We start from the raw sequence: 23,003 nt of genomic DNA, 5'->3' as shown, positions 1-23,003 counted from the left end.
ACAGTAAGCGCTCAATAAATACGATTGATTGATTGATTGATTTAAACATCTGGCTCTTGACCGTGAGGGGAAGAGTCGGCGGCGGGGGGTCTTTGGGCCCGCCCGCCGGAGCCGTGTGATTGAGCTCAGTGGGGCTCCCCTTGCATCTTGGGAGTAAGAAGGTCCTGGGTTCTAATCCCCGCTCCACCGCTTGCCAGCTGGGTGACCCTGGGCGAATCACTTCACTTCTCTGGGCCTCAGTTCCCTCATCTGTAAAACGGGGATTAAGACCATGAGCCCTATATGGAACAGGGACTGTGTCTGGCCCAAATAGCTTGTATCTACCCCAGCGCTTAGTACAGTGCCTGGTACAAAGTAAACGCTTAACACATAGCATTATTATCATCTCAAAGGAACCCGGGAGATCCGATTAGAGAAGCAGCGTGGCTCAGTGGAAAGAGCCCGGGCTTTGGAGTCGGAGGTCATGGGTTCAAATCCCGGCTCTGCTACTTGTCAGCTGTGTGACTTTGGGCAAGTCACTTCATCAATCGTATTTATTGAGCGCTTACTGTGTGCAGAGCACTGTACTAAGTGCTTGGGAAGTACAAGTTGGCAACATACAGAGACAGTCCCTACCCAACAGTGGGCTCACAGTCTAGAAGACTTCACTTCTCTGGGCCTCAGTTCCCTCCTATGTAAAATGGGGATTAAGACTGGGAGCCCCCCGTGGGACAACCTGATCACCTTGTAACCTCCCTAGCGCTTAGAACAGTGCTTTGCACATAGTAAGTGCTTAATAAATGCCATTATTATTATTATTATTATTTTCTTCTCTAGTCATAATATTTATTAAGCGCTTCCTGGGTGCAGAGGTCTGTACTGTGCAATCAATCAGTCGTAGTTATTGAGCATTTGCTGTGTGTAGGGCACTGTACTAAGGTTTGGGAGAGTACAATATAACCGAAGTGGTAGACATGTTTCCTGGCCACAAGGAGAGGCAGGGTGGCCTAGTGGAAAGAGTCTGAGTCTCGAGTTCTAATCCCAGTTCTGCCGTTGCCTTGCTGTCGTACCATCTCTATCCCCATTTTACAGATGAGGGAACTGAGGCCCAGAGAAGCGAAGTGACCTGCCCGAGTGGCAGAGCCGGAATTATCATCATCAGTCATATTTATTGAGCGCTTGCTATGTGCAGAGCACTGGACTAAGCGCTTGGGAAGTACAAATTGGCAACATAGAGGGACAGTCCCTACCCAACAGCGGGCTCACAGTCTAAAAGAATTAGAACCCAGGTCCCCCTGACACCCAGGCTGGTGATCTATCCACTCGGCCACACTGCTTCTCTGTGCAGCCTCCCCACCTCCCTCCCCAGCGTTAATTCCTCGGCTGTTTCTCTCCATCACAGCGGCTAAAGGATGAGATAGCGGAAGTGACGACTGAAATTGAGAACCTGGGGTCCACGGAAGAGCGGTGAGTGACTCCCTGCCTCGCCTTTTAAGAAAAAAACGCTGTCTGTTAAGCGCTTACTATGTGCCAGGCACTGTACTAAGTGCTAGGAAACCCTAAACACTTGGAAAGAACACGTGGGCTCGCAGTCTAACAGTGCTCTGCACACAGTGATCACCTAAGTACCACTGATTGATCGATCAATCAATCGTATTTATTGAGCGCTTACTGTGTGCAGAGCACTGTACTAAGCGCTTGGGAAGTCCAAGTTGGCAACATATAGAGACGGTCCCTACCCAACAGCGGGCTCACAGTCTAAAAGGGGGAGACAGAGAACAAAACCAAACATACTAACAAAATAAAATAAATAGAATAGATATGTACAAGTAAAATAAATAAATAAATAAATATGTACAAACATATAAACATATATACAGGTGCTGTGGGGAAGGGAAGGAGGTAAGATGGGGGGATGGAGAGGAGGACGAGGGGGAGAGGAAGGAAAGGGCTCAGTCTGGGAAGGCCTCCTGGAGGAGGTGAGCTCTCAGTAGGGCCTTGAAGGGAGGAAGAGAGCTAGCTCTGCATACAGTAAGTGCTCAGTAAATACGATTGATTGATTGATTGATTTCCGGTCCCCGACCTTTCCGGCGCGAGTGTCGGAGCCGCTCTTCTCGCACCCAGGGCTCTGAGGTCCCCAGACCTGAGCTGGGCCTGCCGGCCGGCTGACTCAACACGCCCCACTGGACGGCTCACGCTGTGAGTCGGGGCGGCCGGCGGTCGCGGTCTGCGGTTTCTGGCTTTTGTTCTAAGCCGGAGCCGTCTTCAAATATGAAGGACAGAATCATTCACAAGGTCACCCTCTTCCAAGCTTCTCAAGACCCCCGCCTTAATAATAATAATAATAATAATAATGGCATTTATTAAGAGCTTACTATGTGCAAAGCACTGTTCTAAGCTCTGGGGAGGTTACAATCAATCAATCAATCGTATTTATTAAGCGCTTACTATGTCCAAAGCACTGTTCTAATCGCTGGGGAGGTTACAATCAATCAATCAATCGTATTTATTGAGCGCTTACTGTGTGCAGAGCACTGTACTAAGCGCTTGGGAAGTACAAGTTGGCAACATATACAAGGTTACATATATTAAGTTCACAAGGTGAGGGTTGTCCCACGGGGTGCTCCCAGTCTTAATCCCCGTTTTACGGATGAGGGAACTGAGGCCCAGAGAAGTGAAGTGACTTAACCAAAGTCACACAGCTGACAAGTGGCAGAGCCGGGATTTGAACCCATGACCTCCGACTCCAAAGCCCGGGCTCTTTCCACTGAGCCCCGCTGCTTCCCGGCTAAATCTCCTCCCCAAATCATTCATTCAGTCGTATTTATTGAGCGCTTACTGTGTGCAGAGCACTGTACTAAGCGCTTGGGAAGGACAAGTTGGGAACATATAGAGACGGTCCCTACCCAACAGTGGGCTCACAGTCTAGAAGACTGTGAAATCTCCCCTGGGCGGGCTGTTCTGAAGTCACAAAGGTAGAACACAGGAATTAGGCTACTGAGGGAGGTGGCAGGATCTCCTGGGCAGGGAATCTGTCTGTTTATCGTTGTGTTGTCATCATCATCATCATCAATCGTATTTATTGAGCGCTTACTGTGTGCAGAGCACTGGACTAAGCGCTTGGGAAGTACAAATTGGCAACGTATAGAGACAGTCCCTACCCAACAGTGGGCTCACAGTCTAAAAGGGGGAGGCAAAACCAAACATACTAACAAAATAAAATAAATAGAATAGATATGTACAAGTAAAATAAATAAATAAATAGAGTAATAAATATGTACAAACATATATACATATATACAGGTGCTGTGGGGAAGGGAAGTGTTGTCCTCTCCCAAGCGCTTAGTACAGTGCTGTGCACACAGTAAGCACTCAAAAAATACAGTCGAATGAATGAATGACAGCCACGTTAAGAAAGAATAGGCATCTGCCACTCCCAGCGGTCCCTCGTTTACCTTTCACTCAGTGGTATTTATTGAGCGCTTACTGTGTGCAGAGCACTGTACTAAGCGCTTGGGAGAGTGTAATACAACAATAAATGGACTCATTCCCTGCCCACAGCGAGCTTACAGTCCAGAGGGACTGAAGGCAGGAGTCTGGACAGGGATGTGAAAAGCCATCTCTTGAGGTTTTTATGATTTTGTGATCGTAAGATGATGATAGGTTTTGGAATACTCTCTCCCCCAGCCAGACACTTGGGGACTAAGTTGGTTATGCCCGTTGTTTTATAGGAAAAACATGCAGAGGAACAAGCAGGTGGCTATGGGCAGGAAGAAATTCAATATGGACCCCAAAAAGGTAAGAGAAAATGACACTCATAAAATGGCCAAGTCGTTGGGCAAGCCCAGAATTCCTTGGTGGCTTTGTGCCAGGATCCCGATTTTGGAAGCCGCCACCTGCTTCCCAGAGGCCATTCCAGGCCAGAACGTCTTCCCCCTTGGAGATAAAAGTTCAGCTCTCGGTTGATGTCCCTGGAAAGCCATTGCGGCTTTCACTCTGTGGTAAAGGAGAACGGGACGAAGCGGGTGACCGGGGAATCCCAGCTTGGAGGTGACGGGCTCCGGCAAACAAAAGGAAGACTGAGCTTGGTCCAGTGGGGCAGTCAGCCTATGGAATGATCCAGAAGGCCGCGCGATTAGAAAGCATCAATAGGCCCAAGAAGGGACCGCTGATGAATTCGTGGGTGAACGATCCACAACGGGTTCGAGGTTTGGTGCCCATCTCGTCAAGGAGGGCAATCAGGCTTTCTCTCCCCCTTTGGGGCTACTGTCTTGACCCAGTAGCCCAGTTGTCCTGCTCCTAGGGGGGCTACCAGGTGTTGACTCTCGCACCCGATTGGCAATCCCAAAGAGCGGTCGGTCACCTGGTTCCCCCCGCAACCCCCATCCCTCAGTTCCCTGCCTAGCAACCCTCAAACGGATTCTTTTCTCCGGCTGTTCCAGGGCATCCAGTTCTTAATCGAGAACGACCTCCTGAAGAACACGTGTGAAGACATCGCACAGTTCTTGTACAAAGGGGAAGGGCTGAACAAGACGGCCATCGGTGACTACCTGGGAGAGAGGTATTCGAACTGTAATTATAGGAAGAATAATAATGATGGCATTTATTTATTTATTGAGCGCTTATTGAGCGAAGAAGAGGAATAGCATTTATGGAGCACTGACTCTAAAACTCTGGGTCAGTGAACTGCAGTCAGATTGGACACTGTCCTTTCCCCTTAAGGGGAGCTCGATCTAAGGGGGATTGATGGTATATTCACAGATGAGTGGGCAAAGGACTTGCCCAGGGTCACACGGCAGGCCAGGAGCAGAGCCGGGATTACCTGACCCCAGGCCTCGGGTCTCGGGGTTGAGGCCCAGTGCGGGAGAGGACAGAAATTAACAGCAGGCCACTGGAAGGGCCAGTTTGGCACCCTTGAGGAGAAGGGGCGGGTTTGGGATACAAGGGCTGTCACTAGAAAGGGTGTTGTCACAAGGAGAAACGGAAGCAACCGAGGTAGGAGGTTTATTCCCGTGTCTGGAGGACGCAGCAGCCGCTAAAGGGGTCTCCTGGCCCCAATCAATCAGTCAATCAGTCGTATTTATTGAGCGCTTACTGTGTGCAGAGCACTGTACTATGCGCTTGGGAAGTCCAAGTTGGCAACATATAGAGACAGTCCCTACCCAACAGTGGGCTCACAGTCTAGAAGGGGGAGACAGACAACAAAGCCAAACATATTAACAAAATAAAATAAATAGAATAGATATGTACAAGTAAAATATAGAGAGTAATAAATATGTACAAACATATACACAGGTGCTGTGGGGAAGGGAAGGAGGTAAGACGGGGGGAATGGAGAGGGGGATGAGGGGGAGAGGAAGGAAGGGGCTCAGTCTGGGAAGGCCTCCTGGAGGAGGTGAGCTCTCAGCAGGGCCTTGAAGGGAGGAAGAGAGCGAGCTTGGCGGATATGGCAGAGGGAGGGCATTCCAGGCCCGGGGGATGACGTGGGCCGGGGGTCGACGGCGGGACAGGCGAGAGCGAGGCCTAACGGTGAGGAGATTAGCGGTGGAGGGTGCGGGCTGGGCTGTAGAAGGAGAGAAGGGAGGTGAGGTAGGAGGGGGCGAGGGGATGGACAGCCTTGAAGCCCAGGGTGAGGAGTTTCTGCCTGATGCGCAGATTGATTGGTAGCCACTGGAGATTTTTGAGGAGGGGAGTAACCTGCCCAGAGCGTTTCTGGACACACACAATCCGGGCAGTGGTGTGAAGTATGGATTAAAGTGATGGGTAGGGAGCCCAGATGAATCCAGTCCCACCATCCCTTGCTACTCGCTATTGACCTCCGTCTCCGCCTCTTGACTAACCCCTCCCTCTGCCCCACCAGAGATGAATTTAACATCCAAGTCCTTCACGCCTTCGTGGAGCTGCACGAATTCACCGACCTCAACCTCGTCCAGGCGCTAAGGTAAATAACCCACCCCTGGAATGGTTTGACTTTCCTCCCGGACACTTCCCGAACTGCCAGGGTGGAAAACAACCTAAAAGGGAAGAGGTTGGGGGCCTAAAGGGGTCAGGGGGACTGCGAGAGAGATTTTGCCCCAGAGTGGGGGATAGCAGGGAAACATCGGAGAGCTCTCGTTCCTCCACTCCTGAATATTTATTATTATTATTATTAATAATAATAATAATGACTGTGGATTTGTTAAGCGTTTACTCTGTACCAGGCCCAGTACTTGGAGAAGCAGCGTGGCTCAGTGGAAAGAGCCCGGGCTTTGGAGTCAGAGGTCATGGGTTCAAATCCCGGCTCCACCACTTATCAGCTGTGTGACTTGGGGCAAGTCACTTCACTTCTCCTTTTAGACTGTGAGCCCACTGTTGGGTAGGGACTGTCTCTATATGTTGCCAACTTGTACTTCCCAAGCACTTAGTACAGTGCTCTGCACACAGTAAGCGCTCAATAAATACGATTGATTGATTCTCCGGGCCTCAGTTCCCTCATCTGGAGAATGGGGATGAAGACTGTGAGCCCCCCTTGGGAGAACCCGATCACCTTGTTAACCTCCCCAGCGCTTAGAACAGTGCTTTGCACATAGTAAGCGCTTAATAAATGCTATCGTTATTATTATTATCAAGCACTGAGGTGGATTTAAGCAAATGGGGTTGGACACAGTCGCTGTCCCACATAGGGCTCACAGTCGTAACCCATTTTCCAGGCTAGGGAACTGAGCCCTAGAGAAGTGAAGTGACTTGCCCAGGGTCACCCAGCAGACAAGTGAGCTTTTAGACTGTGAGCCCACTGTTGGGTAGGGACCGTCTCTATATGTTGCCAACTTGTACTTCCCAAGCGCTTAGTACAGTGCTCTGCACACAGTAAGCGCTCAATAAATACGATTGATGATGATGATGGTGAAGTGGCGGAGCTGGGATGAGAACCCAGGTTTTGAATCCCGGGCCCGGACCCTATCCATTAGGCCACACTGCTTCTCTACCCTCCGATTAGTACGTCCGGAACTGGGCCAGACAGTCGTGGGGTCGGGATGGGGCGGAGGGGGCTCAGCGATTCCAGCCGGACCCCCTCAGCCTGTGGGGAGGGCCTGGTCAGGGGTCAATCAATCAGTCGTATTTATTGAGCGCTTACTGTGTGCAGAGCACTGTACTAAGCGCTCATGTTGTCCCCGCCTCCTCACCCCACTCCCACCCTCCTCTTCCTCCTCCTCCAGGCAGTTCCTGTGGAGCTTCCGCCTTCCGGGAGAGGCCCAGAAGATCGATCGGATGATGGAGGCGTTCGCCCAGCGCTACTGTCAGTGCAACCATGGCGTCTTCCAGTCCACCGGTGAGCAGGCGCGGGCCCCTCCCTCCCCCTGCCCTCTAATTCGACCAGTCATCAATCGATCAGTGGTATTTATCATCATCATCAATCGTATTTATTGAGCGCTTACTGTGTGCAGAGCACTGTACTAAGCGCTTGGGAAGTACAAGTTGGCAACATATAGAGACAGTCCCTACCCAATAGTGGGCTCACAGTCTAAAAGTCTAAAATTTATCGAGCGCTTATTGTGTGCAGAGCACTGGTCTGCTCCGGTTCGAGACTGCGAGCCCGTTGTTGGGTAGGGACTGTCTCTATGTGTTGCCAACTTGTACTTCCCAAGCGCTTAGTACAGTGCTCTGCACACAATAAGCGCTCAATAAATACGATTGAATGAATGAACGAGTGGTCTAGGCACTCATGAGAGGACCACGCAACAGAGTTGGTAGACTTCCTTCACGCTGCCGAGCGGATTCCCAAGGGAAGGGGCCCCGGGAGCTATATCCATTCCCGCTCCTGCCCTGCCGTCGGAAGATTACGGGCGGCTCCGGGGCCGGGGGAAACGGTATTTAATGGTATTTATGAAGCGCTTATTGTTAGCGCTTACTATGTGCCAAGCACTGTTCTAAGCGCTGGGGTAAAATACAAAGTAATTTTGTATTTTGTCATTTTAGACTGTGAGCCCACTGCTGGGTAGGGACTGTCTCTATATGTTACCAACTTGTACTTCCCAAGCGCTTAGTCCAGTGCTCTGCACACAGTAAGCGCTCAATAAATACGATTGATGATGATGATAATGAGGTTGATAATGAGTCCCTGTCCCACATGGGGTTCCCAGTCTTAATCTCCATTTTACAGATGAGGAAACTGAGGGCAGAGAAGTGAAATAATAATAATAATAATGGCATTTATCAATCAATCAATCAATCAATCGTATTTATTGAGTGCTTACTATGTGCAGAGCACTGTACTAAGCGCTTGGGAAGTACAAATTGGCAACACATAGAGACAGTCCCTACCCAACAGTGGGCTCACAGTCTAAAAGGGAGAGACAGAGAACAGAACCAAACATACCAACAAAATAAAATAAATAGGATAGAAATGTACAAGTAAGATAAATAAATAAATAAATAGAGTAATAAATACGTACAACCATATATACATATATACAGGTGCTGTGGGGAAGGGAAGGAGGTAAGATGGGGTTACTAAGCGCTTACTGTGTGCAAAGCGCTGTTCTAAGCGCTGGGGAGGTTACAAGGTGAGGGTTGTCCCACCGGGGGGGGGGGGGGGCTCCCAGTCTTGATCCCCGTTTTACAGGTGAGGGAACTGAGGCCCAGTGAAGTGACTTGTCCAAGGTCCCACAGCGGACGAGTGGCGGGGCCGAGGTTAGAACCCCGGTCCTCCTGATTCCCGGGCCTGGGCTCTACCCACTAGGCCATGCTGCTTCTCAGCCTGTCAGGTGGTGACCTTTGCCCTCGACCCCGCCCCGGGTCTCCCCTGCCCGTCCCCGCAGATACCTGCTACGTCCTGTCCTTCGCCATCATCATGCTGAACACCAGCCTTCACAACCCCAACGTCAAGGACAAGCCCACGGTGGAGCGGTTCGTGGGCATGAACCGCGGCATCAACGATGGGGGTGACCTCCCCGAAGAGCTCCTCAGGGTGAGGCCGGGGAGACCGGGGCGAGGAGAGCCCCGGTGGCTTTCGCGTATTTCGAATTACAGGGGGACGTTGGGTGACAACAGCCACTCACCTGATCAGTCCACCAGTGGTGTTTATTGAGTGCTTACTATGTGCAGAGCACTGGACTAAGTGCTTGGGAAAGCACAACAGTATAACCAACACATTCCCTGCCCACAACGAGCAGTGAGTGGTATTTATCGAGTGCTTACCAGATAGTAGTCATAATAATAATAATAATGATAGTATTTGTTAAGCGCTTACCATGTGCAAAGCACTGTTCTAACCTGATCACCTTGTAAGCTCCCCAGCGCTTAGAACAGTGCTTTGCACATAGTAAGCGCTTAATAAATGCCATCATCATCATCATCATCACTGGGGAGGTTACAAGGTGATCAGGTTGTCCCACGGTGGGGCTCACAGTTTTAATCTCCGTTTTACAGATGAGGGAACTGAGGCACACAGTTAAGTGAGTTGCCCAAAGTCACACAGCTGACAGTTGGCGGAGTCAGAATTGGAACCCATGACCTGTGACTCCAAAGCCCGTGCTCTTTCCATGGAGCCACGCTGCAATAATTGTCGTATTTGTTAAGCACTTACTATATGCCAGGCACTTTACCGGGGTTGGGAGAGTCCAGGGAGTGGACAGTCTGGAGGAGACAGTTCCTCGCCTCCGGCGAGAGGTTGGGATGACGCCCCGGCCTGTCTTGGTCCCCAGAACCTGTACGAGAGCATCAAAAACGAGCCCTTCAAAATCCCGGAGGACGACGGGAACGACCTCACCCACACCTTCTTCAACCCGGACCGGGAGGGTTGGCTGCTAAAGCTCGGTGAGTCGGGCCGGACCGAGGATGGGGCCGGGGGCGGGGGACACCGACATCTCCCCGTGACAGAGAGGCAGGGGACGGGAAGCTCACCACTGGATCTGACCCCCTACGTTATTGAACGACGTACACTCGGGGGCTTCTCCGTCCTCCTGGGCCTCCCTCTCCGCAGAGACCCCCAGGAAGGGGCCCCAAGGAAGGGGCCCCAAGGAAGGTTCCCTCTCCTCACCCCCCTCTTTCCCATCACCCCGACTTCTATCTAGGTCTCCGGCCTCTCCCCTCCTCCCCATCGCATTAGCGTTTTCTTCCGCATCCCGGCCTCCCATCCAAGCAGATGCACCATGCATGGCGACCCCGAGACCCCTGCCTGCAGCCCCCCTTCCCCCGCAGCGCCCTAGGTCTCCCCCCGGCAGAAGAATTTTCTCCCCTTTCCCATCGCACCACGGCTCAGCCCCCCTTCCATCCTCTGAGTCCCATTTAAAAAAGCGTTTAAAGTGTCTTCCCTTTCCATCCCACGCTTCCTCCTCGTGACTACGTTGGTCCACACGGTGGGGAAGGGGAGGATTGTCTGGATAGGAAACGTTTTGGGGTGTGGGGCGCTCATTTGGGGGAAACCGGCCCGTTTATTACGAACGTCTTCTTGAACCCAAGGCAATGAGGGCTCAGTGAGGTCACCGCCACCAAAATCGGCATCCGACCCCAATCCGGCTGTGACCCACAGTTCCTCTCCCGTCTGTCAGCTGACGTCCTAAAGAGCCCCCTCAGTTCTCAGCATCCCCGACCCGCAACGACCGGTCTGAGAGGGTCCCCCGCCCCGAACCCCAGGCCGGACCAGGATTCGGGCCGTTTCCTAGTCCCCACAGACTCGACACTGCGTCGGAGAACTTGGGCCTCAGCCGCCTCAGATCTGGGTTTGTCCCGGAGAAAGGGCCGCCCCATGGTTGGGGGGTTCTGACGGCAAATCGAGAGGGTTGGCTGGGATTCCGGTAAAACCGGCAGGACCCAGCAACCGGCACTGTCCCCCGCATCCCGCCGCATACCCCCACTGCAGATCCGTCGCCCCTCAGCCAGGGCCAGAAGATGCCCCTCCGCCCACCTGGAAGCTCATGCAGTTTTAACGTTTAAGCGGCCATGTGGTTCCCCCCACCGTCCCCGCCTCCCACGGCCTCCCGCCGCCCCACCGACAGAAATGAAACTCCGGGATCGTCCCTTTCCCCAAGGCCCCGGAATTCCCGGGGCCGGATGTCGAAAAGTCTCCCGGTCCAGATGACGGCAGAATTCCCAGCAAGTCTTGGGCACGGAAGTAGCGCACGGACGCAGCTCTCCCTTCCGAAAGACGGGGCAACCTAATCGGGCCCGAAATAACGGACTCTGTTTCCTCCGGGGCCGATGGGATGCGTTGCCGGGTGTGGGGGTGCGGGAGTCATTCTCGCCCTCCCCCGAGGTTCGAAGGCCAGGGGAAACCTTGCCCCCCAAAAGGCGGCAAGGTTTGGCAACCACCTCCTTCCCCAGGCAGACAGGACCGTGGCAGACGCGGGGCATAATGAGAATAAGGAGCTCTGTTTAATTTCTTTGTTTTAATTTTCTTTTCTCCCTCGTTTGTATGTTTCCATGATTTTGGCTCTATTCCTTGCCCCCAAATTCCAGGAGGTATGTAACCCCGATCCACCTGCTTGCTCGCTCTCTGCAGGCCCGCTGTGATTGCTGCAGCTTCTCAGCTTCATTCTCTCTTGATTTGGTTTTGGGTTGCTTTGTTTTTCCTTTTCCTCTTTGGTTTTTGGTTGATTTTGTTTCTGATTTGCTGGTGACGGTGTTCACGCCGCTTCTAACTGACCGCGCACAGTCCCTAGGGAACGGGGAGCAGGGCCGAAGGGTCAAAACTTGAACAACTTTTAAGGAGCCCCAGGGTCCGACCTTCCTCCCATCCCACATCAGGGACTCAAGCCCCCCGCCAACCTCCTCTCGAGGGGTTCAGTCCTCTCCCTCGCACCCCGTGATCTCCCTTGGCGGGGGCCAGGAATTAAATGATAATAACGATGGAGGCTTTTAAGCGCTTACTATGTGCTCAGCACTGTACTAAGGGGTGGGGTTGATCATCATCATCATCATCAATCGTATTTATTGAGCGCTTACTGTGTGCAGAGCACTGTACTAAGCGCTTGGGAAGTACAAATTGGCAACATATAGAGACAGTCCCTGCCCAACAGTGGGCTCACAGTCTAAAAGGGGGAGACAGAGAACAAAACCAAACATACTAACAAAATAAAATAAATATATTGATACGGGATAATCAGGTCAGACGCAGTCCCCGGCCCCCGTGGGGCTCGCGGCAAAGTTGGAGAGGGAAATCAGTCCATCAGGGGTACTTATTGAGTGCTTCCCGGGTGCCGAGCACTGTACTGAGCCCTTGGGAGAGTCCAGTAGAACAGAGTTGGTAGACACGTTCGCTGCCCACAAGGAGTTCCCGGTCTAGAGGGGGCAACAGGCGTTAAATGAATAAATTAATAACTGAGGGGTGAGGACATAAGTGCTGTGAGGCAGAGGGAGGGTGAAAAGGTGAAAATCCAAGTGCAGGGGGAACAGAGAGTGAATCCCCATTTTCACATGGGGAAACTGAGGCACTGAAAACTAAAGGAAGTTGCCTCCAGACTGTGAGCTCGTCATGGGCCGGGAATAATAATGTTGGTATTTATAAAGTGCCTGTTTGGCGTCAAGCACCGTTCTGTGCGCCAGGGTAGATCCAAACTAATCAGGTTGGGCACAGTCCCTGTCCCATATTGGGCCCTCAGTCTTAATCCCCATTTTACAGATGAGGTGACCGAGGCCTAGGGAAGTGAAGTGATTTTGCCCAGGGTCACCCAGAAAGTTAGAGGCAGAGCCGGGATTAATAATAATGATAATGATGGCATTTATTAAGCGCTTACTATGTGCAAAGCACTCTTCTAAGCACTGGGGAGGTTACAAGGTGATCAGTTTGTCCCACGGGGGGCTCACAGTCTTAATCCCCATTTTACAGATGAGGTCACTGAGGCTCAGAGAAGTGAAGTGACTTGCCCAAAGTCACACAGCTGACAATTGGCGGAGCCGGGATTTGAACCCGTGACCTCTGACTCCAAAGCCCGGGCTCTTTCCACTGAGCCATGCTGCTTAGAACCCAGGCCCTCTGATTTAGTTTAATAGTGGGAGTGTTGCTTATTGGATGCCCCCTGAGTGCAGCGAACATTCATTCAGTCAGTCAGTCGTATTTATTGAGCGCTTACTGTGTGCAGAGCACTGTACTATGCGCTTGGGAAGTACAAGTTGGCAACATAGAGAGACGGTCCCCGCCCAACAACGGGCTCACAGTCTAGAAGATGGGCTCACAGTCTCTCGGGGGTGGGAGTTCCTCGGTTGTCCCCCGACCTTCTGACCGACCCCGGCTCCGCCAAGTGCCAGCTGTGTGACCTTGGGCAAGTCACTTCACTTCTCTGGGCCTCAGTTCCCTCATCGGGAAAATGGGGACGAAGTCCGTGCGCCCCCACCGTGGGACAACCTCATCACCTTGTAACCTCCCCAGCGCCTAGAACAGTGCCTTGAACATATAACAGACACATTTCCTGCCCACAGCGAGCTGGCAGTCTAGAGGAACAAAGCCTCAAGGGAGACTCGGGGGTCTTTACTAAGCGCCTGCTGTGTGCAGAGCACTGGGCTAAGTGCGCAGGAGAGGACAGAGGACTAGAACAAGTGGAACACATCCCCTTCCCGGAACAAGCTGCCAGCCTAGAAAGTGAAGCTGGGCTTGTGCCCCCCGGGTGAAGAGAGAACCCATCCACCCGCCGCCGCCTGCTTTCTTTCATCCCTCCTCCTCACCGACAACTCATCATCATCATCAATCGTATTTATTGAGCGCTTACTGTGTGCAGAGCACTGTACTAAGTGCTTGGGAAGTACAAGTTAGCGCTTGGGAAGTACAAGTACAACTTGTACAACTCAGACCAGAGACACTCCCCCCCCTCCATCCCACCCCGGCTTCCTGGGGAGAACAGGCCCATATCCGCTTTCCAATCATCGCTCCCCGGCTTCTGCATTCAGCGTTTTGGCAGCAAAGCTGGAAGGAGCCAAATCAGTGGGAGTTTTTGAGCACTTACTGTGTGCTGAACACTTGGGAGGGGACACTAGACTAAGCAGACCCGATCCCTGGCCATTTGGAGCTGAGAGACTGCCTGTGTGCGGAGCACTGTACTAAGCACGGGGGCTAGGAGAGTAGACACGTAAACATGATCCCCACCCTTTAGGAACTGAACAGTCTGCTGTGTGCAGAGCACTGTACTGAGCATTTGGGAGAGGACAGTAGAGTTAGTAGTCTGGACTCAGTTTAAGGAGTGCAGCAGGATTTGAGAGGGGACGAGGGCAAGCTAAGATGGCAGCGGGGGCACAGCCGGGGGAGCTCTGCCTCTTCCCTGGAGAAGTAAAGAAGGACTTTGGGGGCCCGGGTTGGGAGGTGTTCGCGTGAGTTCCACAGGGACTGTCCCATGTGCTCTCCGTGCTCTCTCTCAGTGCCCCCAGTGCTCCGTCTGCTCATTTTCTGTCTGTCCTCGTCCTGCCGGGGCCTGGGGTGGGGGGCGGTGTCTCCTGGTGTCATTTGCCCAATGTTGGGTAGGGACTGTCTCTATATGTTGCCAATCTGTACTTCCCAAGTGCTTAGTACAGTGCTCTGCACATAGTAAGCGCTCAATAAATACGACTGATAATGATGATTTGCCCCGGACCCGCAGAAGGCCGGCCGAGGGGCTCTGCTGTCTTCTGCAGACTGCTGGGTTGGGGCGGGCAGCTCCGTTCCCCCCTACCCCCTCGCCATATCCCCCTCGCCAAGGGCCCCGGGATGGACAGGAAGGAGCCCCCCACCCCCAGGTCTCTCCCCATCACCTCAGGCCGGTCATGAACAGGGGGAAGACCAGAGTGGATCGATCAGTGGTATTTATTGAGCACTCACCATGTGCGGAGCACTGGACGGGAGCTCTTGGGAGAGCCCTCAAGGACTAGACAGTCTAGTGGGGCGAGCGCTCTGTTGTGCTCAAGTTCCCTTATGGGTGAGATGTAGGGTGTCACCTAGAGAGCAGTCTCCCATCAAGTGGATGGGTCTCTACTCACACCATATTTGATTGTCCTATCATCCATGTTTCATTATTATTAGTAGTAGTAATAATAAGAACAATAATGATCATTATGGTACTTGTTTTGCACATTCTAAGTGCCAAGCACTGTGCTAGTCCCTAGCGTCGATACAGGATAATCAGGTTGAGCCCAGTTCTTGTTCCTCACGGGGCTCACAGTCAAAGTAGGAGGGAGAACGGGTTTTGAATCCCCATTTTCCAGAAGAGGAGAACTAAGGCACAAAGATAATCAGGTGGAGCCCAGTTCTTGTTCCTCACGGGGCTCACAGTCAAAGTAGGAGGGAGAACGGGTTTTGAATCCCCATTTTCCAGAAGAGGAGAACTAAGGCACAAAGAAGCTAAATGACTCACCCATGGTCACACAGCAAGCCACAGGACAGAGCTGGGATTAGAACCCAGACCCTCTGACTTGGTTCAGTAACGGGAATGATGCTTATTGGACTCCCCCTGAGCACAGCATAACATACTAAGCGCTTGGGGAAGTAGGACAGAAATGGGACATGCCCCCTGCCCCCAAAGAGTTTTTTGCTCTAAAGTTTAATGGAATCCCTCATTTTTTGGTGGGGCGGGGGGTTCCATTTCTAGTTCAGAGGTGAGAGCCCACAGGATAGCAGTAACTTAAGCACTTAATACAGTGCCTCAGCGCTCAATAAATACGGTTGAACAAACTAGATGTGGCCTAGTGGATAGAGTCCGGTCTTGGGAGTCAGAAGGACCTGGGTTCTCATCCCAGCTCCGCCATTCGTCTGCCGCTGTGTGACCTCGGGCAAGTGACCTCGCTCCCTCCGTGCCTCAACGACCTCATCTGTAAAATGGGGATTAAGACTGTGAGTCCCATGCGGGACGGGAACCGTGTCCACTCTGATTCGCTTTTAACCACCCCAGCGCTCAACACGGCGTCCAGCACATGCCAAGTACTTTAAAAAATATCATTTAATTGCTAAGCATTTGGGAGAGTACAGTCCAACAGAGTTAACAGGCACGTTCCCTGCCTATAACGAGCTTACAGTCTAGATGGGGATACAGACAATAATATAAATAAAGTCAAGGTACGTGTTACCCCAAATTCTAACAGTCGGCCTTTAGAAGGCCGAATTCCCAAAGGAGAGGCAGTCAGAAGGCACTGATCCTGCGCCTCCCGATCAAATTCCCAGCCAGAACCAAAAACCTGGACTTGGTTTCCTTAGCAACAGATCATGTGTTTGGGGCTGCTGCTTTCCACAGCAGGTCTTGGCAGGTGGAAAGATTTTCCATTTCCTTCTCAAAACCTTCCCACTTCCTGCTCGGGGGCTCTGGGAGGCGGGAGGGGAGGAGGTTGCACGGTGGTGGTGGTGGTGGTGGGTCTCTGCTCTGTATGGTCTTGGCTCCCTTTCAGGGCAATTTGGGACAGGCTGGGAAGGAGGAGGTTGTCAAGGTCAAGGAAGGGAAACTCATAAGGCCTTGGGGCAGAACTCCTGGCCCCCGTCAATGCTGGCTAACGATGGGAAAAGGAGATGGAGCTTCCCAAATGGGGGTCCCACTAGATTGGAGCAGGCCCCCGAGGGGGGAAGTTCCAGGAGAACCGCGGGGCTCCAGGTGACCGGAAGCCAGTTTGGATGCCTGTCCGGTCACCGGAGAGAGAGGACGTACAGAGTCCTGCCTGGATGGTGAGCCTCCGCGGACACGTCAGTCATTGTCCAGGCTAAGATGGGGGGGGGGTCCTTCCCTCAGGAGGGTGGAGGATGCCAGCACCCTAGCCGACCCAGGGAAGGGACTCTGGTGTCCCTAAACAAGTAGGCCGGAGAGCTAGGGCCAGCAGGCAGTTTTAGGAAACGGCCTCGGTGTCTGACGATGAGAGGAGTTAAAGGCCCCCTCTTCCCAGCCCCGTTCTCGCCCTAAGGGTGCTCGGGATTGCCTCTGTAGACCCAGGGGTCCCGGGCATCCCCCACCACCCCCACCTTGGGCCCCAGCTCCCCCAAGCCGCCTTTCGCCGGACCGACCGGGATTCCTCGTCGGTCCGCCCCACCGGTCGGACTCCCGGCTCCATCCCAGCTGTTCCCGGGAGACGTCATTCGGGCTCGCTTTGCTCCGCTTTGTGCCCCCAAGATGCCGCCCTCTGTGAAAGATGCTTTTGTCTTGGCTCCCGTTGTGTGTCCGAGAACGCGGCCGTGCGTTTGGCTCAGCCTCGAGAGCGCCCGTGCTACCCTGCCCTCGCCCTCCCCTCGTCCCCTCCTGCCACCCCCTGCGCCCTCCCAGAGAAGAGCTCCGCGCCCTGCCCCGTCGTGCCATGTCAAGCCCGCGCCTCCCCTCCCCCTGACAGGCGGCAGAGTGAAGACGTGGAAAAGGCGCTGGTTCATCCTGACAGACAACTGCCTCTACTACTTCGAGTACACGACGGTGAGCTCCCGTCAGCCTCCCTGGGCCGGCAGGGGAGAGGCGCGAGGGAAGGGGGGCACCCGTGGAAATGCGGACAACAGCCGGCGTCCTGGGCCTGGGGTCTCGCCTTTCCCTGCCCACCAGAGATCTCTTGGTTAGCGGGAAGGGGAGGGAAGATGGCAGCCAAGCTTGGGGAAGATCAGTTGACAAACCTCTGACTGAGACTGACTGTCATCGTCATCATCAATCGTATTTATTGAGCGCTTACTATGTGCAGAGCACTGTACTAAGCGCTTGGGAAGTACAAATTGGCAACATATAGAGACAGTCCCTACCCAACAGTGGGCTCACAGTCTAAAAGGGGGAGACAGAGAACAAAACCAAACATACTAACAAAATAAATAGAATAGATATGTACAAGTAAAATAAATAGAGTAATAAATATGTACAAACATATATAAACCGACTGTCGCCGGTCCCTGGCTAGAGTATTAATTATAATAATAGTAATAATAGTAATAGTAATGATGGTAGAGCTGATTTTTTTTTAATGGTATCGAGTCCGGAATAAGAATGGCACATGCCAACCAGGTTGAGAAGCAGCGTGGCCTAATGGATAGAGTCTGGACCTGGAGTCAGAGGACCTGTGTTCTAATTCTGGCTCCACCAATCAATCAATCAATCGTATTTATTGAGTGCTTACTGTGTGCAGAGCACTGTACTAAGCGCTTGGGAAGTACAGGTACACCACTCGTCTGCTGTGGGACCTTGGGCGAGTTGCTTCAGTTCTCTGGGCCTCAGTTACCTCACCTGTAAGAAATGGGGATGAGGACTGAGCCCCATGTGGAACAGGGATGGTGCCCAGCCTGATTTGCTTGTATCCACCCTAGTGCTTAGTACATTCAGCGTTTGGCACATAGTATGGGCTTAACAAATGCTGTTATCATTATTACCAAAGGTTATTACCATTATGATTACCAAAGAGAGGGCTCGGAGTTGAGGTAAAGCAGGTAGGCCCTCAAAGATCATCTTCTAAGCGCCACGCGGGACAAAAGGGGGCGGGTGATATCGAGGTCCGACGGATCCCGTCGGGGAAGCAGGGAGGAGGTCGGGGGGTAGAAGAGTTGCCAGGGTGCCCATCCGTCAAGTCCCGTCTCCTGTTGCTCCATCTCGCAGGATAAGGAGCCCCGGGGGATTATCCCATTGGAGAACCTGAGTATCCGGGAGGTGGAAGACTCCAAAAAACCCGTGAGTGGCTCGTCGGTAACTTTCCTCCGGAGTGATGGGATCAGATGTCCTCCTCCCCCGGGGACCGGGTGGTCCCATTTGCTTGGCTTGGGGTCGAGAGTGGGTCACCCCCCACAGAGCGTGGTTTCCCCCCTTGAGGTGTCCCTGGGAAGAGTGAAGTAGACGGGGGAAGAGTGAAGTGGACGGAGGAAGAGACGACACCTGTGATCTGCCCCACTCCTCCCCACCGCTTTTCCAGAATGCTCCGCTCATCTCTTCCTCCTCCCATTCACTCACTCGTTCAATTTATGGAGCGCTTACTGTGCTCAAAGCACCGTACTAAGCGCTCGGGAGAGTCCAATAGAGCACTGAACAGTCCGGGGTAACAATGAACGGTTCCTCCCCAGAACTCCTTCGAGCTGTACATCCCCGACAACAAAGACCAGGTGATCAAAGCCTGTAAGACAGAAGCAGACGGGCGGGTGGTCGAGGGGAACCACACGGTCTACCGCATCTCCGCTCCGACGCCCGAAGAGAAGGAAGAGTGGATGAAATGCATCAAGTGAGTGATATTACTCTATTTACTTATTTTAATTGTACATATCTATTCTATTTATTTTATTTTGTTAGTATGTTTGGTTTTGTTCTCTGTCTCCCCCTTTTAGACTGTGAGCCCACTGTTGGGTTAGGGGCTGGCTCTATATGTTGCCAGCGTGTACTTCCCAAGCGCTTAGTACAGTGCTCTGCACCCAGTAAGCGCTCAGTAAATACGATTGATCGATTGATTGATTGATATCCGGGACCGAGGAGGCCGCAGCCCCTGAAACCCGCCGCCGCCTCATTCCCTCTCCCCCTCCCCTGCTCCAGCCCCCGGAAACCGTTTTGGAGGGGGGGGGGGTTCTTTTAATAGTATTTAAGCGCTTACTATCATCATCAATCGTATTTATTGAGCGCTTACTATGTGCAGAGCACTGTACTAAGCGCTTGGGAAGTACAAATTGGCAACATATAGAGACAGTCCCTACCCAACAGTGGGCTCACAGTCTAAAAGGCTTACTAGGTGCCAGACACTGTACTAAGTGCGGGGGTAGATAAAAACTAGTCAAGTTGGACCCACTCCCTGCCCCTCATGGGACTCCCAGTCTTAAATGGAAGGAGGAGGATTGAATCCCCATTTTACAGAGGAGGAAACTGAGGCCCACCGCTTAGTTCAGTGCCCAGCCCGTCGTAAGCACTTAGCAGGTACTACAGTTGTTATTATTATCAGTCAATCAATCAATCGTATTTATTGAGCGCTTACTGTGTGCAGAGCACTGTACTAAGCGCTTGGGAAGTCCAAGTGGGCAACATATAGAGACGGTCCCTACCCAACAGTGGGCTCACAGTCTAGAAGATAATGATGATGGCACTTATTAAGCGCTTACTATGTGCAAAGCACTGTTCTAAGCGCTGGGGAGGTTACAAGGTCATCAGGTTGTCCCACACAGGCTTCATCCCCATTTTACAGATGAGGTAACTGAGGCCTAGAGAAGTGAAGTGACTTACCCAAAGTCACACAGCTGACAGTTGGCGGAGCAGGGATTTGAACCCATGACCCCTGACTCCAAAGCCCATGCTCTTTCCACTGTGCCACACTGCCGAAGCAGTGTGTATTGTTGTTGTGTGACTTGCCCAAGGTCACACTAAGGCTAGTGGGCGAGCTGGCCTTGGAATCAATCAGTGGTATTTATTGAGCGCTTGCAATGTGCAGAGCACCGGGCTAAGCGCTTGGGAGAGTCCGGTACAACACGTTCCCTGCCCGTAACAAGCTGACAGTCTAGAGGGGAAGTTAGACATTAATATAAATAAATGCCTAATTTATAATATTTAATTAAAAGGTATGTACGTAAGTGCTGTGGGGTTGACGGTGGGACAACTATCAAAAGTCCAGAGGTCACAATCGAGCAGTGGTATTGGAGCGCTTACTAAGGTGCAGAGCACTGGACTAAGCGTTTGGGAGAGTCCAGTGCTACAGAATTAGCAGACATGTTCCCTGTCAATGAGAAGCTTCGGGTCTAGAGGGGGAAGACAGATTAATATGAATAAATTATTCAGTGGAAATAATTGGAGCCCGGGCTTTGGAGTCAGTGGACTGTGAGCCCGCTGTTGGGTAGGGACCATCTCTATATGTTGCCAACTTGGACTTCCCAAGCGCTTAGTACAGTGCTCCGCACACAGTAAGCGCTCAATAAATACGATTGAATGAATGAATGAATGGGTTCAAATCCCGGCTCTGCCACTTGTCAGCCGTGTGACTTTGGGCAAGTCACTTCACTCCTCTGTGCCTCAGTTACCTCATCTGTAAAAATGGGGATTAAAACTGAGCCCCCTGTGGGACAACCCGATCACCTTGTAACCTCCCCAGTGCTTAAAACAGTGCTTTGCACATAGTAAGCACTTAATAATAATAATGATGGCATTTATTAAGTGCTTACTATTTGCAAAGCAATAAATGCCATCATCATTATTATTATTATTAAACACATAATTTGTCATGCATACTTTTAAAATATGCATATGAGAAGCATAAGAGAAGCAGTGTGGCTCAGTGGAAAGAGCCCGGGCTTTGGAGTCAGAGGTCATGGGTTCAAATTCCGGCTCCGCCAATTGTCAGCTGTGTGACTTTGGGTGAGTCACTTCACTTCTCCGGGCCTCAGTTCCCTCATCTGTAAAATGGGAATTAAGACTGTGAGCCCCACGTGGGACAACCTGATCACCTTGTGTGCCCCCAGATCGTAGAACAGTGGTTTGCACGTAGTAAGCGCTTAACAAATACCATCATTATTATAAGTGCTTGTGGGGGGGGGGGGGGGTGAGGTGACTATAATAATAATGATAATAGTAATGACTATGAAATGTATCCTTTCTTCCTTCCCTCCTGCTCACGGCTTCCGCCTCCCCCTCTCTGCTCCAGGGCTGCCATCAGCAAGGACCCCTTCTACGAGATGTTGGCCACCCGAAAGAAGAAAGTGTCCTCCACAAAGAGACATTGAGCACCTAGGCCGGCCAAGATGGCTCACAGTCCTCCCCTTTCCCCCCCACCTAAGGCCGCGGAGGGGTGACCCGCCCCCTTCCCACGATCTCCCCCAGCCCGGGTCAGAAGACGGGGTGGGTCGCTGGGCCCGACCCTCCGCTACCACCCCCCCCCCCCCCCAGGTCACCCCCCCTGCCCCCTGGACACCCGCTTCAGCTTTGGCCACTGTTTTCAAGCGGGTGTGACCAAAAGCAGCCCCCCAAAAGGGGGCTTCTGGGAGGGGGGCCTCCCCCCCCACCGCCAAAAGGGATGAGAGCTTTCATCAGCAGACTGGTGTCCCCCACCGCCCGCGCCATTCAGCGGGTCTGAGCGCGGAGCCCCAGCTGTTTACCTCTCGGCGGTGATTTTCCTGTGAAAAAAGCCCCCCACCCCCACCCCCCGAGACCCCTGTATAAATAGATAATCTATATTAAGGAGAGGGGTGGGACAGAAGAGAAGAGAAGCCACGCACTATAAAGATATATTTTTGATCTTAAAGGAGCTGCGGGCGGTCCTGCCCAGGTATGTCTTAGTCCAGGGGTCTCACGGACACAGGGTTATATCGGGGGGTGGAGGGGAAGGGGCTGGACACGTCCCCCCAGACCCCCCGTACACTTCTGCGACGATCAACTACCGACCCATCTCTGGGGGCCGGTGGTCTCCTGAGCAGGACAGCTCCGGGGGTGGGTCGGGGGGAGCCCGGACTGGACGGAGGGGACCCCCGGGGGGATGATGGGAAGGTGGGCAGCCCCCCGAGAACTCCCGGGCCACGACCCCAACTCCCGCAAGTGGCCGCCTAGCTTTTTAAAAGAAATCAGCCATTTTTTTCATTGCACCAAACGATGTGCTCATCGGCAAAGAGGGGGCAACCCCCGGGTGGCCCCCCCGCCCTCCGCGTTCAGATCTGTCTACCTTCTCCTCAGATCTGACCCTTGATCCTCCTGAGATGCCCCAGTCCTCGTTTTAGAGGAGGGAGTGGGCTTCTCCTAGCCTCCCCCAGGCCCTCACCGTTCTCGGCCTAGCCAACCAGTCCGTGGCCTCCATTCTAAATACATTGCTGCTCTCCACCTCCAGGAACTTCCCGCTCCTGCTCACAGGGTTTTGAACTCCTCCCCATCCTTCTCCTCACCCTCTTCCTATCCTCCTCCTCACCCTCTTCCTATCCTCCTCCTCACCCTCTTCCTATCCTCCTCTCCCCTTCCTTCCTTCCTTCCTTCCTTCCTTCCTTCCTTCCTTCCTTCCTTCCTTCCTTCCATCCTATTTATTGAGTGCTTACTACGTGCAGAGCACTGAACTAAGCGCTTAGAAGAGTCCAGTAGAACCATAAGCAGACGCATTCCCTGCCCACAACGAGCTTACCATCTGGGGACTCAGCTGGAGAGAGGCCAGTAGTAGTAGAATGGCTATTTATTAAGCGTGCAGAGCACTGTACTAAGCCGTGGCTCACG

General features: G+C 52.6%; 1 protein-coding gene across 4 annotated transcripts in view; it reads left to right on the top strand.

The window, feature by feature from the left end:
* Positions 1 to 21,681, top strand: part of CYTH1 (cytohesin 1) — a 92,606-nt gene extending 70,925 nt beyond the window's left edge. For 3 of the 4 annotated variants that reach the window (XM_038742090.1, XM_038742092.1, XM_038742091.1), the window contains exons 3-13: positions 1,382 to 1,446; positions 3,711 to 3,777; positions 4,422 to 4,540; positions 5,840 to 5,920; positions 7,176 to 7,288; positions 8,778 to 8,926; positions 9,663 to 9,775; positions 17,219 to 17,297; positions 18,453 to 18,524; positions 18,911 to 19,065; positions 21,457 to 21,681. In XM_038742090.1, the coding sequence (XP_038598018.1) occupies positions 1,382 to 1,446; positions 3,711 to 3,777; positions 4,422 to 4,540; positions 5,840 to 5,920; positions 7,176 to 7,288; positions 8,778 to 8,926; positions 9,663 to 9,775; positions 17,219 to 17,297; positions 18,453 to 18,524; positions 18,911 to 19,065; positions 21,457 to 21,535 (1,092 nt within the window). In that variant the 3' untranslated portion in view covers positions 21,536 to 21,681. The remainder of the gene's footprint in view (positions 1 to 1,381; positions 1,447 to 3,710; positions 3,778 to 4,421; positions 4,541 to 5,839; positions 5,921 to 7,175; positions 7,289 to 8,777; positions 8,927 to 9,662; positions 9,776 to 17,218; positions 17,298 to 18,452; positions 18,525 to 18,910; positions 19,066 to 21,456) is intronic. The other variant, XM_038742089.1, reaches the window with a different exon arrangement.
* The last annotated feature ends 1,322 nt before the right edge of the window (positions 21,682 to 23,003 follow it).

This window comes from Tachyglossus aculeatus, unplaced genomic scaffold (genome assembly GCF_015852505.1).
Source record: "Tachyglossus aculeatus isolate mTacAcu1 unplaced genomic scaffold, mTacAcu1.pri SUPER_34, whole genome shotgun sequence".
In the NCBI taxonomy this organism is placed as follows: domain Eukaryota; kingdom Metazoa; phylum Chordata; class Mammalia; order Monotremata; family Tachyglossidae; genus Tachyglossus; species Tachyglossus aculeatus.
The sequence above is the reverse complement of the archived record's forward strand: the minus strand, read 5'-3'. Positions and strand labels throughout refer to the sequence as shown.